The sequence below is a fragment of the Haemaphysalis longicornis genome, unplaced genomic scaffold, assembly GCF_048455015.1.
Source record: "Haemaphysalis longicornis isolate Haplotype H1 unplaced genomic scaffold, Haemaphysalis longicornis Haplotype H1 scaffold_1, whole genome shotgun sequence".
Lineage (NCBI taxonomy): Eukaryota > Metazoa > Arthropoda > Arachnida > Ixodida > Ixodidae > Haemaphysalis > Haemaphysalis longicornis.
In genome coordinates, this window is record NW_027526203.1 from 272,910,158 (window position 1) to 272,927,954 (window position 17,797).

The window sequence follows — 17,797 nt, forward strand, 5'->3', positions numbered from 1 at the left end:
GGCCAGGTATGTGTCGCTACTTGCACCATGGGTCGAAGAGGAAATGCATGGCTGCAGAATAAATAGGACCCAATGGAAATGCACTCGGGCCTTAAAAGCTGAATCTCATGACAACAATTCTGTGTTGGTTTGAGCAAAACATGCTGCATGTAAACAACAATGACGAAGTTGGTGGAATTTACCGATGTGGAGGAATGTGGAGTTGGACCTTCAATTCCTTAGGACAAATGCAGAGAGAAAGGTTTTGTAATTGGTCAAATATTTTTCAGGAAGCCTTTTGCATAAAAAAAATTGGGATACTTAGCATTCATTTGAATGCAGCCACGCGGCTACTGTAGAAGACTGCAGAGGTTCTTTGAGACTTTGAAGGTAAAAAAAATTGTTGCGGTCAGATGTGTAGCCCTTGTGCAGGTGCTCCACATATTTTCCTTTAGCTAAGTAGGTTTTAGAAAAATGTAACTTTAGCAGTAACTTTTAGGGATAGATGTTATTATACACTTCAATGTGCCCCACAGTGCTCTAGATAGAATGACTTGCAGCTTGATAATTATTCTGAATGTCTGCATGCGCCCAAAAGGTTTACACAATGTTGCGGGGTAAAAATGATGCTTATCAGGGGCCTGTGGCATTGTGAATGCATTTTGCATTGCTTATGTATTTCTGCTGCACAAGCATGGGAATCGTGCATGATACTGTGTCTGATGAGTCGTGCTGCAGTATTTGTGTGCACTGAATTGGCATTGTTTTACTGTAGCCAATCTGCACCACTGTGCATTGCAGATTCTCAATATACCTGACGCTTACAAGGATGACCGGTTCGATCCGAAGGTATGTGCATTTGTTTGGAATAATTAGCCAAATTATTTTGCTTTTTCTCTACCTTAAATGGTAGTTTGTCCTGCGCTGATTCATTTTAATGATCGCAATCTGAGGACTTATGTAACTCTGTCGTTTGGTACCTGTATGCAGAATGGTTGCAGCGTAGCTAAGCCACATGAAGGTGGTGTTAACCTCGAAGAAAAAGCCTCATGGGAGATCCTCTTTGTGCTTAATTGGAATGACTGCATGCACACTAGTTGGCTTTATTTCTGGCTTGAATGGCTGTGGTGTTTATTTATGTCCAGGATCTTGGGTAATTTAATTCCAGTGAACCACCTAATGTAGCATTTCTGAAGTCAATCGGGCAGCACTGACAGACTGTTTGGCATAGTAAAAGTTGATTCCTCCATTGTCATTGTTAAGTGTGCCTGGCTTTGTAAACGGTTAATAAGGTGTTCCTTGAGTTCATCACAAGTCAGCATGGCGACGGTTGTTGCTGTGCAGGTGGACGAAGGGAGCTCGTTCCGGCACCGGTCCATCCTCTGCATTCCAATCTACAATGCCAACCGTCTAGTCCTGGGCGTGGCCCAACTGATTAACAAGCTCAACGGCGAGCCCTTCAACAAGAATGACGAGCAGCTCCTTGAGGTGACCACACGCTATGCTTTCTTTCTTTTTTTCTTTTTTTGTTTTCTGCGGGAATCGCATGAACAGCAGTTGTTTCCATCGGTTGCCTTCCATTGGATTGGTTCCAGTTACCACGAGCTGTGAGAGTGCAGTGCATCTTCGCTTCACCCACTCCTCATTCCTTTCCCCCTTCTCGTGCACGTGCGCAGGCTTTTGCCATCTTCTGTGGCCTAGGCATCCAGAACACCCAAATGTATGAAAAGGTGGTCAAGGCCATGGCCAAACAGCGAGTCACCCTGGAGGTTCTCTCCTACCACGCTTCTGCTCCCCTTGAAGAAGCCCTCAAGCTCAGTGTGAGTGCTCAAAGTGTACACTAGGGGAAGTCGCCGAGTAACACGATATATGTATATGTATGTGTGTATTCCAAGACATATACTAGTTTAAATACATTCCTGTCATGGGCGGGGCAAGGTATGCCCACTTAAAGCGAACCCAGTTTTAACAAAATAGCGGCTATAACGAACAAATCTTCGTTTCCCGTTACCATTAGTATACATAGATTTTGTGTCCAGATATCGCGAAAAGCGGATATAACAAACTGATTTCAGTTTCCCGTTGTGTTCGTTATAAGCGGGCTCGACTGTACAACAAAAAGTAGGCTCTACGCGGCCATACACACAGTAGCATAGAATAGCACAAAAATGCGGGGGTGGGGAGAGAAGGGGCCGTACACAAGAAAGGCACGGCTTGAGGATAACAGGAAATTGTTGCGTGTTACTGGGGGCAGTGTGTGAAAGCGGGAGCGTGTGAGCCTGAGGAGTGGGTCGTTGATTGTGCATGTGCGTGAAATGACCTGTTCCGGATAGTGGCCAACAGGTACGGTTACCGGCTGCTATTTTTCAGAAAACATTGCAGCCACACGCATGTTGCGAGGTACTGGAATTTCGAAAAATACGTAAATAGGCAGAGAACGAGAGAGAAAAAAAAAAAAGTGGTTATGAGAAATACAGGGGGATGGTCTTCCCTGTATTTCTCATAACCACTCTCATAACCAGGACTGTGCTGACCTTGTCAGCACAGTCATCGTTTTCCTCTCTCTGTCCTTGTTTTCTTTCTTTTTTTTTTTGTGCGAATTTCTTGGGTTATTTTTTTACCCCCTTTGAATTCGATGCATATGGCTTTGACTGTGTTTCATTGATTCCATCTGTCCTTTTATGTCTTCTGTCCACTGCAGGAGTGCATGCTTCCATCGATGCAGTCACTTCGGCTGCAAGACTACAAGTTCAATGACTTCAGTCTCGATGACGACGGCATGCTTAAGGCATGCCTGCGCATCTTTCTGGAGCTGGACTTCCTCAATCGCTTCCACATTGAGTACTTGGTGCGTGCTGTTTTCACTTTGTTTTGGCTGGTGATCTTCATTTTGTAAAAAGGAAGGAATTAATGAAAAGTCTTTATTATTGCAGGATGGCTCCTTGCCCTAGCAGGGAAAGGGATTCAGAGAACAAAAGAGAAAATGTATATATGCATGAACATTTAGATGCATACAGTCATGAACAAATGAAATGCAAACACGAAAATATGAACCGGAACACACAAATAGCGTGATATCTTTCTATGCAAGTCAAATTGACGCAATGTTTAACCTTTTCGCTGCCGAGCTTTTTTTTCTGGTTCTCACTCCCCACGTTTTTTGTTTTTTTTTAATATTTGTTTGGCTCATAATGCACTTGATAGCCTCCATGACATGCCTAAAATTTATTCGACATGATCTGTGCATTTATATGACTTTTAGATAAATGTCGCAACACGTCCGCAATATTTTTTCACACGAGTTGGCTCGGGAGTGGCAGGGAGTTTGGTAAACAGGCAACACAAATATACTTTGGCGTGGCAGGGTGTGTGGGAGTGTGATTGCCCGAGTTATCTCGGGCATGGCACTGAAAGGGTTGATTACAGTAATAAAGTTGGGAAATGTGGCTTTCCAAATATACCAATAGTGTGCCCTTATAGGACCTCAACGAAGAGTATTTTTTAATTTTGCGTGTTCTGGTTCCTATTTTTGTGCTGGCATTTCATTTGTTCATGACTGTACATGCAAATGCACACACATATACACAGTTACCTCGAGCACCTTGCTTGTAAACACCAAGAGGGAGAGCAGTGTGTCATGGGAGCAGATGTTGTCTGAGGTGGTTCATTGTTTTTGGGTGGTATTACACGGCTGTAAGTATTGGGCGCGTAGGTCCTGGTAGTCAGGACAATCACACAGCTTGTGAGCCACTGTTGGGTGTACAGCCCCATTGTGCATGTGGAGCAGCTTACTATGGCATCTTCTTGTTCCTGGTAGTCATCTTCATCACTGTTTTCAGCAGCCCGGGTTCTGCAATGTTGGTGGGCTCGCCACTTAGCGAGCACATCATCCGTCAGCGCAGCCCCAGCGCATGCCTTATCCTAGAGGCACATGCTGGGGCTGCACTGCCCCTCATATTAAAATAGGAAGAAAGGGGCTTGTCGAAGGATACCAAAAGGAGTTCAAAGTCATTTTTATTGAAAGAAAATGCCAACCCTATTGTTCTTTGCGGATTTCAGTTGCTTGCTTAAATATTCACAAAAAGAGACATGTTAAATTCTTCCTCTCTGTCCTGCACCATTGAACACGTCACATCTGCAGGTAAAGGTAGTGTGGGGTTTTCAGTTGTGTATGTTGGTGTGAACTGGATGCCATTGTTGCTTGCACTTGCTGCCAGCAAGGTCGCATGGTTTCTTAAAATGCACCAAACAATGCTATTTCGGACGTGTCTGGTAAAATCTTAGAGCCCTGTTTGTGAAATGCTCAGGACTTTGCCTCTGTATAAATGATTGTGTAAGCTGATAAAATTAGGCAGCAGTGTCTTTTGTTTTTTTAAGAGACTCATTTGGGCTTCATGAAAAGGTCTTTTTTTGCAAGAGAATTTTCACACTTTGCACCCATCAGATATGGCCCCTGGAGAGAGAGAGCGAGAGAGATCAAACTTTATTCGGCAGCTCAAGTCCGAGCCGCGGAGTTATCAGTCCTCGGAGGAAGGGGGTGTTCTACGGTCCTCCGACGATAACAGGCTTGGCGGAGGTGCATAAAGAGATTCAATGTGGGCAGCCAAGGGGGACCACAGGGCTGCCCTTAGGTATTTGGAGCGGCCCAGCTAGACCACGAGTATGGATTATCAGGGGGGAAGGGGTTGGTGGTTCGGCGCACATTAAAGATCCCCAGGTGGTCAAAATTAATCCGGAGCCCTCCACTACGGCACGCCTCATCGCCTGCGTTGCGTCGGCGCGTTAAACCCTACAATCAATCAAATCAAGGGGTTGGTGGAAAGAAATGTGGAAGACGAGGTTGCCCGTACACAGCGCCAATATGTCCATTGTCCAGATAGCCACCGCATGCCTGACAGTGTGGACGGCCTGGTGACTTCTGTATGTAGTGGAGAAACAGATCACAGGGGAGGGACCATGTCTGCGCCTGTCTAATATATGCAGCGTGTCTTTGTGACATGAATTTAGATGGTGAGGGAAGTAGTCGTATGTTTTGAACACACATTGTCATGGTCAGCACTGGGGTGCTTCAGTCCCTTTCTCACCTCTGCGGGCAGTTCTGCATAACATTGCTGCGTATTTGTACTGCAGGTGCTATGTCGGTGGCTGTTGAGTGTCAAGAAGAACTACCGCAAGGTGTCCTACCACAACTGGCGGCATGCCTTCAATGTCGGCCAGATGATGTTTTCTATGCTAACGGTGAAGCCTTTTTCCCTTGTTTGGTTTTAGTTGGTCAAGTGCATGCATTACGGCTGACTGCCGTTAAAAGACTGGAATCGTTTGAATGTAACCGCAGCCTAAAGGAACTAACAACAGCCTCAGGGTTGTCTGCTTTTGTAACAAGTGATTTTCAGCGAGTAGCACTACTGACCCCTCTTTAAAGGGGCGCCATGCAGACAAAATACAAGTTTGTTTTATTCGAAAGATTTGGTGTTTTATAGTTCCCCCAGTGCTTGTCCAGCAGCAAACGATGCTTTATTCACTGAGAAATTAATAATTTCAAGCAAAAATTTTAATTCTCCTGGTAAATCGTGTGTTTAGGGACGTCTGCGGTGATATCTTCAGGAAACGTACCTAACATGAAAGTTAGTGTGTTGACTAAGGCTTCTGCAAACAGCGAAAGGTGTCTTTTGTTGTCTTTTTTTAGCTGTCCACCTTCATAGGTGGTGCCACAATACCGCTCAGAGTCCTCTGTTTGTTTGTGACCAAATTTGTACCTGTATTATTTTTTTTATGGTTGATAGTAACCATTCGTGAAAGATTTGGTATTTTCGAACTACGGGGTCATGTAAGTGGCGATGTCGCTTATGCCAGTTGGCTAGTGTTGTGTCACAGACCCAACACAACCGACGGCTGTGCAGCTTCAGCTGTCATAGTGCACGCCATACGCACTGGTGCTTCTATGTTTCTGTGTTTGTTTGTAACTTCCATTGTTTACCCCACCATTCTTGCTGCTGTAAAAATCATGCGCACTAAATTTAAGCACAAATAACTTGTTGTGTAAGCTTATACTCCCTGTTTAATTTGCATTGGATTTTGTCGGCCTCAGACGATTGCAACGAGCTGCCCATAATAAGTCTTAATTTCAGTGCGGAAAAGTAGCTAGAGTGTCACATGCCTATCTATGCTTTCCTCATTATGTAACTTATTTTAGTGAATAGTGCATTAAAGTGGTATCAGTGTTATTCTAACGGAGCAATCTTTCCAATGAAGCAAACTTGCATTTTGTCTTCATGGGTAAATGGAAGAAATTTTTACCACTTCTTTCCATGCTGCATGAGATTCGATTCTGTTGGGAAAGATTTGGTGAAAGTTCATTGGAGTCCTAAGGTGTATTGTCAAGGGACATTTGTGAATGTGAACTGGAATATATGTTCTCTTGTCGATAACAACTTACCTGAACCAGTGATGTCAGCTGTAGTGGCTCAAATCCGGAAAAAAAAAAAAAATCGGGAAAAGGAAATTGCAGACATTCTGAGATTCTTCATCACCATTATAACTCTTGTCTGTTCATGCCACTTTTTGTGTGTGTGTCTGGTTCTTTCTTAGCATATTCTCTAAAAATGCGAATATCAAAGTTTTGACTGTGAATTGGGTATAAATAAGGAAAGGTGAGTGCAAATCATGTTGGAAATTGCCAAGTATGGATGGTAACAATTATTTGGGAGTTAAGCCAAATATTTTTAAATGCGACCGCTTCTAGTTAAACCCCTTTCGCTGTCGCAGAAAAACAACAGAGCGAATGCTCTTTACTTGCAGAACACAAAGCTGCACGAAGTCCTGGGTGACCTGGAAACCTTTGGCCTCATCGTGGCCTGCTTCTGCCATGACCTGGACCACAGAGGCACCAACAACTCCTTCCAGATTAAGTACGGCCCTCTCTGAGGCATCTCCACGGCCTCCTTCCTGGCTCCACTTTTTTTTTTTCTTTTAACCAACACTAGCACACCTAACTTATGGTGGCTCGGGGCAGTTGCTCTTTCCCCCGCTGCCTTCTGAAGCACCACTGCCAAGCCGACAGTAGAAGCCGTCTACCGTGTACCGCTTTCTTCTGCTGCCGAGCTAGAAAAGCCAGTCTAATTTGTCTCTGTGAGCAGCTTGTGCAGTTTTGTTGAAAGCGCACTTATCATGTGTGTGAACAATGAATGAACACGAGGTGAACACGAGGTTTGTGGTTGTAACAGTTCATTGCACTGGTACATTATGTGTTTTGTTTGGTTTCAGGTCATCATCGCCTCTGGCACAGCTGTACTCAACGTCCACAATGGAGCACCACCACTTTGACCAGTGTGTCATGATTCTCAACAGCCAGGTGCGATGCATGCATGAACATGCTAGGGTTGTTCTCTTGTCAGATACAGTTGATTAATTTTACCAACCTGTGCACTACTGTGTTCACTGAATGCAGCATCAATTAATTTGTATTTGTTGTTGGATTTTGTCCGTGTTATACTTATGGCAATGCGTACTTAATGGCAGCAAGAAAGACTGAAATGGCTTTATTTATGCTTTTTTTGTTTTTTCGTGTTTTTTTTTTTTTTAGTTACAGAAAACTCTATAAAAGATTAAAGTAGAAGGAGTGTCTTAACGTAATGTGACTGTCTGATCAATTGTATGCACAGCAAGTACTGAAAAAATTCCACTTTGAGGTGCCTGATCACCTAAACTAACAAGGCGTAAATGGACATATTTTCAGGGGGTAATGTTGGCCCATTCAGGGGGTAATGTTGGCTAGTAAACAGGGAAAACTTAGTTTAAATACTATTGTGTAGCTTTTCTCTTCAGAATATATAAATAAAAAAAAAGTTGGTTTTACAACTTTCAACGTATTTGCCATGCATATTTAAATCCAAGTTTCAAAGAAAAGAAGGTAACAAAAATGTAGAAAAACTCTCTTGAACAATGATCACTTGCTTCTCACTATTATGTATCAATCATCCCTCACACTATTGTGCCCACATTTCACGAGGCACGCTCAGAGTTCAGTACAGGCATGGTAGCTTGCCGCGGTTCACTGAAAACAGTTCCCCATCACTTTTTGTGCACATGGAGGCATATAAACGAGCTGTACTGCCTCTTGTAACGTATTCTAGCCTTTTACACTTTCCTACACACGGGAAAAGCAGGGATTTTGGGTAGTCTAGCAAACAATTTTTTCCCGGTCGCAAAAAATATGCAACGTACAAGTGTATGGGATCGAAATGTAGAAGAGTAAATTTCCTTTGCAGTGGTAAATGTTTCAAACAGGAATTCTTATTTGGAAAAAAAAAAGAAGAAAAATAGCTGTACAAAAAAGTTGTGGGACAAACAGAAAAATAAGCAAAATGTTCGTGTTGCTCCACAAAAAAAGAACACAAAAAATTCAAGATATATATTTTGTACAGTTACTATCATTGCAAAACTCCTGAAAATATCAATAACTAAAATTTCTTGACTTACAAATAAATATTAGCACTAGTGGGTTTTGTGGCACTGTGCAAAGCAGTTCCTCGAAACATAGGTTGGCCGCACATGCATCGCAGAAAACAGTGGTTTTTTGCTCCACTCTTTTTTGTTCATGGAACAATTTATAGTTTCGACACTTTCACGTTTTCTGGGGCTTTTGTTGAACAGGGGTATCAGGTTCTGGGCCGGTTTGGCACACTGTCACTTTCAGTGCTGAAATATAATGATGAAAAGTTGTCCTCGCAGTCAGTGCTGCTAATGCCATCCAAATAGTCGCGCCTAGAATCGTCCATCGCTAAAAATGCACCGTTTCCACGGCGCCGTAGTGCACAATGTCGACACTCTTTGTATCATCCAAGGGCCCGTCACATGACACCTGTGGTGCTTTAAAAAATTGTGTGCGGTGTGCAGAAAAACAAACCAAAGAGGATGTAAGTGTCTCTACGACTCAGTAGATGGCACCAGCTTTCAGAGCGCACTCGGAAAGCACCAAATTCGAATGGAAAAACGTCAAAATTTGAACTTGAAAGTGTTATGGAAGCACATAATGCAATGTCAGAATGTACAAGCAATAATTACGAAATAAAAGCAGCTTCCTATGATGTTTTTTGTTTCTGATGGCAGCTAACCTGAACCTTTGGTTTCATTTGTATTTTCGGAAACGTTAATGTCACAAATAAAGAGGTGTTCAAAGTATCCATTTTGCTTACATTGGCTTTAAGGAGACACAAAGAAGATTCATGAATATTATCTAATTGCGGTTTAAAATTGAGAATGCGTTGCCCATGTCTGACGTTTTTCTGACTGATTTGCAGACATCTTTTAATGAAAAAATAATTATCAAGCATGCCATTTCTTTTACATTAGCTTCCTTGCCGACTTGGTAATGTCAGCTAATACATTGCAAGTACGTCATGTGGATTTTAACCGCTTATGAACATGTGTAATGGGTATAATCTGGGTGTGAACAAACAGTAGCTGTGAAATGGCTAAAAACTGAAATTTTGAACACTGAGATAGGATCAAACTGCATTGCTAACAAGTGTGACATCATTGTGGAAGTTTGATCGTTTGGCGGCCATGAAGGGTAACCAATGTTTTCTCCTCTTCTGAGCTTTATTTAGGAAAGAGCTAAGACTCTTTAAGTATCCCACTAAATAGGTGAATAAAGCTTTGCAAGGGTTGAACAGTGGAATGGAGCCATAAATAATACATCAAGAAATTCACTTCAAAGTTTCTTAATGCTGCCGTGCCTATGCAAAATTTATCACATTGATAAACAGTATCAATGGCCAATTTCATTGCATTGAATTTTTAATACAAGTAGAGCCATCTGCTGCTTAGCTCAGAAAATTCCCCTTCCGAATTGGTGTTATTTTCATTTATGCAACAAAAACGTGATTTTTGTTGGAAATTTGTGTCACCTAAATGTGAAAATTGAGTATGGCTATCGTGTACCTCTACTTCTGAAGAAGAGGGAAGAGGCATGCCACCGTAATTACAGTTCATTAGCATTTAGTTTTTTATGATGAGAACACCAACAGTGAAATGGAAGATGACTTTTTAAGAACCTAAAAAAAATGTTGTCTTAGACACCTAACAATCAGGCAGTTTTTCTGCTGTGGGGACAGTTGAGGTGTTACATGTCTGGTTTCTTTCTCTAGCTGCCTTGGGTGTTCTTTGGCACTAGCTTGAAAAAATACAGTGTATGCCCACGTGACCATATGCAGTTTAATGAGGAAACACAAGTAAGGTAAGGGAAAAATGTATTATCTGAGCATATTTTATTAGGTCCACAAGCCACGTTGAACGAGGCTTTTACTACAGAACTGGTGAAATAGAACGATCAAAACACATGCGGGAGTTTATTATTGCTTTACAGCTGCAAATCATCCTCCAAGCAAGCAAATACTGGGCCTCTTCGATTTTCCACTTCTGGCTCCCCGCGGGCTGCCCGCGAGTAGTCCGAGGATTCCCCGAAGCCATAGGGATACACGGGAAAATCGAATGTTGGACTGCTTCTCGGGGAGTCCGCGGTGAGCCCGAGACTGTAAATCGAAGAGGCCCACTGTAATTCACTAGATCTCAAAGCAAACGGGTTTGACAATGATTTTATTGATGCCAAAAGCCTCATGTGCCTGATGATAGCAGTCCTTGCAGCTTTTCTGAACACCTGTTTTTTAATTTTTACTTTTATTGTTAGGGCTAAGTACTTGGGCATATTTTCAAAGTCCTTGCCAAGTCTCAAAAATTTGTCTCTGGGAGTAGCCAGCACCCACACGCATACACATTTTTCAGCAGTTCAATTTATTGAGAGTTCTATTTGCTGGGGAGCATCGAAAAAATGTACTTACTGATCTGGGATGCCAACCTGGAACCAGTGCTATTCTACTGTGCAATTGTTTTATACAGTTAACAGCATGTTAGCTGTGAGCAGTACAAAGTGAATTATATTCCCTGAGTCAAAATGAGAGACAGAGGTCATTCAAAGGATTTCAAGAACCCACCAGTGTTGGTAAAGGCCAACGATGGTGCTATTGTGCAACTGATGGCTTACCACCTGGTTTAGCTTCTTTGATTGATTGCACCGGTATGGCAGCGCCTATAGATTTAACCCCTACCCTACAACAAATTTTTTTCCCTATTTGACAGCATTCTGTTCTGTAGTTAGTGGGCAGATTGTCAATGCTGATTTTCTGATTCACACTTCGTCTTGGTGGGCTTCCTTGAGGTGTCTGAACAATTCAGAAGTGTGATGCATTTTGTTCTTGCATTTGTTCCTGTAAACAGGGCAACCAGATTCTCAGTCACGTGTCCCCAGAAGAGTACACCACCATCATCCGCGTTGTGGAAGAGGCCATCCTGGCTACAGACCTTGCTGTCTACTTTCGGTGAGTGTGTCACTCGAGATCGATTAGCCCATCACATGCTGCAGTCATTCAGTTGGTACCAACTTTTCGGGTGCTGAAATTTTGAGCTTGCCCTTGTATATAACCAACAAATTCAATCTCCTGTGCTGATTTTGTCTTCTTGCAATGCAGTTTGTGTTCACTTTTGATAGAAAAACTTTATGTGGAACACACAATACTTGCCAAGAAAGTGTAAAGTTTTCATGAAATGCAAAATGTAAAAGTTTTCATTAAATGTAAAACTTTACACTTTTATGAAGCTAAGGAAATGACATAAAATGTAGCTGACCGTCTGCAGTGCCAAGTTCGGCCAACAATTATTGTACCGAAGAGTCAACAATGATACTAATGTCATTGTTGGGTGCTGTGGAGAAAAATCGGGCAAAAACATGTACCGAAGTACTTGGGATGTGTGAGCCCTCGTCTGTCCCCTTAACTCTTTCGTTACCGCGGGAAATTGACCAATTTTGAAGGGTCTAACAAAACATTTTTTATGCTATACGTATTGGTTAGGCACACATTGCAGTGACATACAATGCAGATTATTCCACGCGCTTTCCAACGACACCAGTTTTAATAATGTTTTCCTAAATAATGATTCCGAAAAAAAATGATCGAATTCGAAATTTTTTTCCACGCATCGAAGAAAAAAGAAAAAAGTAAGTGGTGTATAATAAACCACCTGTAGTAGAAAAAATTTACAATATACATTTTGTAGGGAGACATTTCAAAAACCCGTCCTAGAAAAAAAATTGAGTTGCTCAGTACAATTTCTCAGATATAAAAGAAAATGTTAGCCCACGTGGTGCCCGTGCCATGTGGTGAAGCCCAACCTCTATTTCAAGTTTTGCTAGTTTGGATAGTTCTCTAGAAGAAATCTGGTGGTTTGACATTATTAAAGGCCCAAATAGCCTCCACGTGATGTAAAAACACCTTGTCAATGATTATGACCGGCACAATATTGAAGGCAAGCAAGCGATGTGACAAAATCTGCTTGGAGTTGAGAACCAAACTCTTTGGTGGATGCTTGTTGACGTTCTGATGATCACTTATCAGTCAGAACTTTCATTTGCGGTTTATTATCATGTTCTGACTCATTATGGTAGCCCTGCTTGCAGGAATAAGGTACGATGCGCTAGAATCATGCCCAGCAAGCTTTCACCAAGCCGCCGTCGGGCTGTGAAGCAAGTTCAGCACTACGAGCCTACTACATTGAAGCGCCACCTAACAATTTTGAAAAGAAACAATACAAGGCTGTTGGAGACTTCGTCAGAATAGACAGTACTACTAAGAAGCGACACTAGACCTCCGGAAATACCCTCATATGAAAACGAAACTGGCCGGTGAACAGTTGGCGGTGTTCAAGGCCAATTGGAAGCGTTCTCCTCGTCTGAACTGATACCCGACGACTTGGTGTTATCGTTTGACTTTCAGCGGAAGCTTTTATCCCAGAAGCAAGGCGTAGATAAAGTGGAAGCGGAAGCGGCATGATTGTTTTGAGGAGCAGTAGCGGGCAACGGAGGCGCCATGGCAAATGAGCTTGTAGTTGGGTAACTGCGTAGTAGCGCCAGATATGAATTTCGCAATGCGAAAACGAAACCGAAACTGCTGGAAACTGGTTGAAAATGTCAGGCACACTTGCTAGACATGTGGGGGACCATCAGAAATAAGCTTTGGGAGAATAAAGCTGCCCTTTGTCCTAACCAAAGATCATTAGTGAATAGCTGGGGCCATTTTCAAGTAATTATCACCTCTCAACGCTGTCGGATTACAAAGCTGACCCCAGTATTTGGTATTTGACTTGCCAGAAGCCTTTTGACAAAATAAATATTATGGTAATGCAGCCCAACCACGACCTGCATCCTTTTTTCTTAAGTGCAGCAGCCACGCCCCCTTCCTCAAAAACACGCGCACCTCAGCTTGCAAAAAACGCCGCCAAAAATCTCAATGTCGCCGGAGCGGGAAAATTTAAACTGATTCTAAAAGGGCAGTGCCTAGACTAATCACTGGCTGCATTAGGTGTACGAGAAACGACTACAACATGTCGAAATAGGCACTATAAATCATCGATCACCGGTGATCGATTTGAATAGGCGTGGTAACGAAAGAGTTAAAAAGAAAACCATGAAGATAAAGCAAAACATCATTGTATTGGAAAGAACTCACCTTTAATAACTTGCTCAGCACCATTCTGGCCACAACATACCGTAGTTACCCGATTCTAACGCGCACCCTTTTTCCGGAAAAATAGGCCGAAAAATCGCATGCGCGTTAGAATCGGATACGAAACCGAAACTGCCGAAACAGAGAAAATTTCGTCCCACCCATCGCCATCGCCATCTCAAGATGGCGCCAAAGCCTTTAGCAACATGGAGGAAGACTTCCTCCATGTTTAGCAACAATTTTTTGAACGGAGGAAGCATAAGCGCCTATGGTTTTCTATCGGCGTTCACACAAATCGTCAGATTGTTCCACTAGCGCACTTATTAACAGCAATGGCAGCAGCGGCTCTCACGCGTTCAAAACGAGCGGTCGGCTGAAGCGTGCGGCTCTGGAGAAGCTCGCGAGATGGGCGTGCGAGGCGTGGGCCACGATCCCATCGACCATGGTTGAACGTTCGTTCAGAAGTGTGGCATCGCGAACGCTCTTGGCGGCACCGAGGACGAGATGTTGTGGTCAGCGGAAAGCGACGAGGAGTGAGATGAGTGATATTACTTGGGGAAATAAATCGCCCATTTCTCCCGCATTCGTTTGTCTGGGTTATAAAGTTCCGTGCACGTTACAATCGGAGGTGCAAGTTTTTTTGGTTTTTTTGCCAGGAAAATCGGGTGCGCGTTAGAATCGGGGGCGCGTTAGAATCGGGTAAGTATGGTACGTTGATTTTACCAAGAAAAACATAAATACGCAACATCAGCCATGGCATCATAAAGGAAATACCCAAAAGAGAGTTATCAGTGTGTCATTTGCATGTTAGCGTTCAAGTAATAGGACGAAACGGAACTGATCACACAATTTCGGCAGAGGCTTTTGTTGCCAGCTGCCAGCCACACAGACGTGTTCCTGTGATATGCCACAGGGGTAAAGTGAAAAAGTGGCTGGTTCTACCCCCACTTGATGTGTTTCCTTCATTATCTGCTTGAATTTTACATTATTTGAGCGACAGTAGTGTTTGTATCTGCATGGGTAACAAATAGGAGAACAAGGGAATTTCTATCGTGCTTATTGCTTAAAAACATCCCTCCACTGGCTGAGTTCATCATGTATGGCTAAGAACAGTGACACTATGCCTGAGAAGGGACATGATTCTCTCTGTGACAGTGGAGGTGCTTTCCAGCAGGCATGGACAGCAGCATTGTCTGAAAGATGTGTTAAATGGATTTTTTTGCTGTTGTCTTGAGGCACTACAAAGTCACAGACACATGCAGTGTTGCCCTGAGCGCAATGTTATAATTGTCCCAGTACGTAGTTGCATGATGTCGATGCTTGCTGTGTATAAATGTGGAAGCCCCTTGGGCTGCTTAGATGTTCATTGGTGCAAAAAAGCTTGACCCACAGGTGCTCATGTTCTCTTTCATGTGCGTGTCCCAACATTTTAGAACATCTTTGTAATACTGGAATTTGCCTCTTTTGTTTCCTCACAACACATGCCTTTGCTGTATGCTTTGATATATATATACACCGAGACGCAGTGCCCATGGTGCATGCAGTAAGCTTTTGCTCTTACATTGTTATTTGGCACATAAAGGCTCCAAGGAAAGCATAAGACTCTAAGCAGAAACATGAAGGTCCTTTGTGGAATAAAATGTTATTTACTCGGCTCAGCAGCTAGGGCCAGCTTCTATGTGTAAAGTTAAAAGCACTCCCTGACAAAAGATATAGATCTCTTGGTTCTCCAGGCTCACATATATCTGATTAAAATTGTGATATGATGTAATGTGCCTTAGCTTCCACACATAAACCATCCCAATCAGCGATATTTTTACTAATAGCACTCTGATGCTGATCATGGAATATCTTCCTGTTCTTGTTTGTGTCCATAGCAAAAGAGGCCAGTTCTTCAAGCTTGTGGACAACCAGGAGTACATGTGGACCAATGGTGACCACCGTGAACTTCTCAGGTAGTTGCCCAGCGGTCTCTCTCTCTCTCGAGTTACCTGGCATGTTAGTAAACACTGTTGAGGTCTATTGTTGAACATCATGCCAAATTGGTGGCCAAAATGGTAAAGCAGATAGTTCCATGTTGTTCCACCCTCAATCAGCTCTGTAATGCAACCCACCGCGGTGGCTCAGTGGCTACAGCGTGCTGCTGAGCCCAAGGACACGGGTTCGATTCTTGGCCGTGGCGGCTGCTTTTCTGATGGAGGAGAAAAACTAAATTGCCAGTGTGTTTCAGATTTTGGGAGCACGTTAAAGATCTTCAGGTGGTCTAGATTAATCCGGAGCCGTCCACTACCGCGCACCTGATCCCTGTGTAGCGTCGGCGTGTTAAACCCCATAATCAGTCAACCAATTAAGCTTTGTAATGCACTTGGTCATCTACTTATTTAAAAGAGTACATGGTTGTATTAAGCAACTGCTTGTTTTATTTTTTCTTTTAAGTATTTTCTGCTCAATGGTGCATTGACAGAAAGTGCAATCGCTGTATCTCAGTCGTCTCCACTTTATGCACTTTCCTGCACAACGATTTGTGATGTTGCAAATCATTAGTGGTGAAACAAGACCAGAGGAGCTTGTCTGACCATTTTTCTGAAGCAAACAGCAAGGCAGGGATGAGTAGGTAAATGTAAAGTAAACATCTGTGGAAACTGCTGCTTAGCGCGCATGTTTTTAAAAAAAGTGCGAACTTCAGCTCTTAAGCATTATTGAGCGGGTTCTCTCACCACAACTGGTGTCTTCCTCTTGTGTTTTTTTTTGCTAATGAGTAATGGCTCAAAGGCTATCTTTACTGTAGTTATTCTTTGGAAATTTGTGAGAAATTTTAGCTTGAAATACTCTGAATGGCTTGTAACAAACATCAGGGCAATGAAGAGATGGGCAGCAAGACATCCTTGTGTACTTTTTTCTTTTTGAAATGGTGGACAGAATTGTCACCAAGTCGGGAACAATTCTGTGCTTGCAGATTGCTCCTTTTGGATGCAAAGGTGACAAATTAAAGTAAGAACTGGGCTCCAATGAGACTCGAGCCATTAAACTTGTAATGACACTGCTTATATTCACCTCTGTTTAAATTGCTTCTTTGGCAAGCTCTCATCATGTTGAGTTGCTGCAAATTAAAAACTTGAACACTTAGCCAACCGCAGAACTCACCTAGTGACATTTCATCCTTATATATACAGTTAAACCTCGATGTAACGAATTCGGTAAAATTCGTAATTTACTTCGTTACATTGAAATTTCGCTACATTCAAATTCGCGGTTATAATGAAGTGTTCATCCCGTGAAGCGTTTCCTGAAAAAGAAAACGTGGCGCGCATACACGGCCGGCGCACTGTTTCTGTTTCTATCGGTGCTTAATCGTCTACGCGGGCATCAGCGTGATCCGCATGGAGCGTTTTCTTTCCGAAAAAACGCGCCCCGCAAGCCACAGGCGCGCTGACGCAGCCGCGGAGACCACCCGCGCGATGCGGGTAGCTCCAGCGACCGATTCTAACCGCTCGCTGAAACGCAACTCGAGGGGCAAACGAGAGGGGTATGCGAGAAAAAAAGCGGATAACGTGGGCGAAATTTTCACTGTAAAACGTCATACGCGCCGCCTACGAGAGCGCCCATCAAATATCCTTCGCGGCGGCCTTATCATAGCCAGCCGGCATCCCCGAGCGCTTCGAAGCTCCCGCCATAGGGTGCGCGCCTCCCCATTGGCGAAACTGGTCAGGCTCCTCCCACTGCTGCGCGCAGCGTGGCGCAGCGCGAGTCACTTCCCGCCGCCGGCACGCAATCGTGGACGCCGGTGTGAAAAAAAAACGTGCGTGCAAGGCTCATAAAGATTCACAAATGCTTGCTGGGACGGCGAAACCCAACAAGCATGAGCGAACTCGAACGAAGTGCAAAGCGGCGGCTTGCGATTTGCCTCGGCGCGCGACGGCGCGCGTCGCGCGATGAGGCCTTGAGGTGGTGTTCGCACTAGCGATGAGCGATGATGCGACTGCGTTCAGCGCAGCTGCTTCCCGACTTGTAGGACCTCGTTGGTGCGTCAACCATTCGCAGTCAAAGAAAATGTTACACGACAAAATCAGGTAGAAATAAAACTAAAGCACATGCTACTAACCTGGAGCAATGCCGAAAGCATTTGTGGGTTGCGGGAGGAGCAGAAAATAACAAACTCAAGAAGGCTCTTTTCAACATATTATTGCACGAAGAAATGCACACGCTTGCTTTCACGCCACAACACCCGCATCACGGCCCACAAATGTCACTTCTTTTCACAG

General features: G+C 43.5%; 1 protein-coding gene across 1 annotated transcript in view; it reads left to right on the plus strand.

Moving 5' to 3' along the window:
* The window catches only part of LOC144158951 (dual 3',5'-cyclic-AMP and -GMP phosphodiesterase 11-like), a 213,376-nt gene that overhangs the window by 171,131 nt on the left and 24,448 nt on the right, over window positions 1–17,797 (plus strand). The window contains exons 10-18 of the mRNA XM_077690168.1: window positions 781–828; window positions 1,324–1,467; window positions 1,656–1,799; window positions 2,681–2,827; window positions 5,110–5,217; window positions 6,778–6,887; window positions 7,243–7,330; window positions 11,254–11,354; window positions 15,413–15,490. Coding sequence (XP_077546294.1) covers window positions 781–828; window positions 1,324–1,467; window positions 1,656–1,799; window positions 2,681–2,827; window positions 5,110–5,217; window positions 6,778–6,887; window positions 7,243–7,330; window positions 11,254–11,354; window positions 15,413–15,490 — 968 coding nt within the window. The remainder of the gene's footprint in view (window positions 1–780; window positions 829–1,323; window positions 1,468–1,655; window positions 1,800–2,680; window positions 2,828–5,109; window positions 5,218–6,777; window positions 6,888–7,242; window positions 7,331–11,253; window positions 11,355–15,412; window positions 15,491–17,797) is intronic.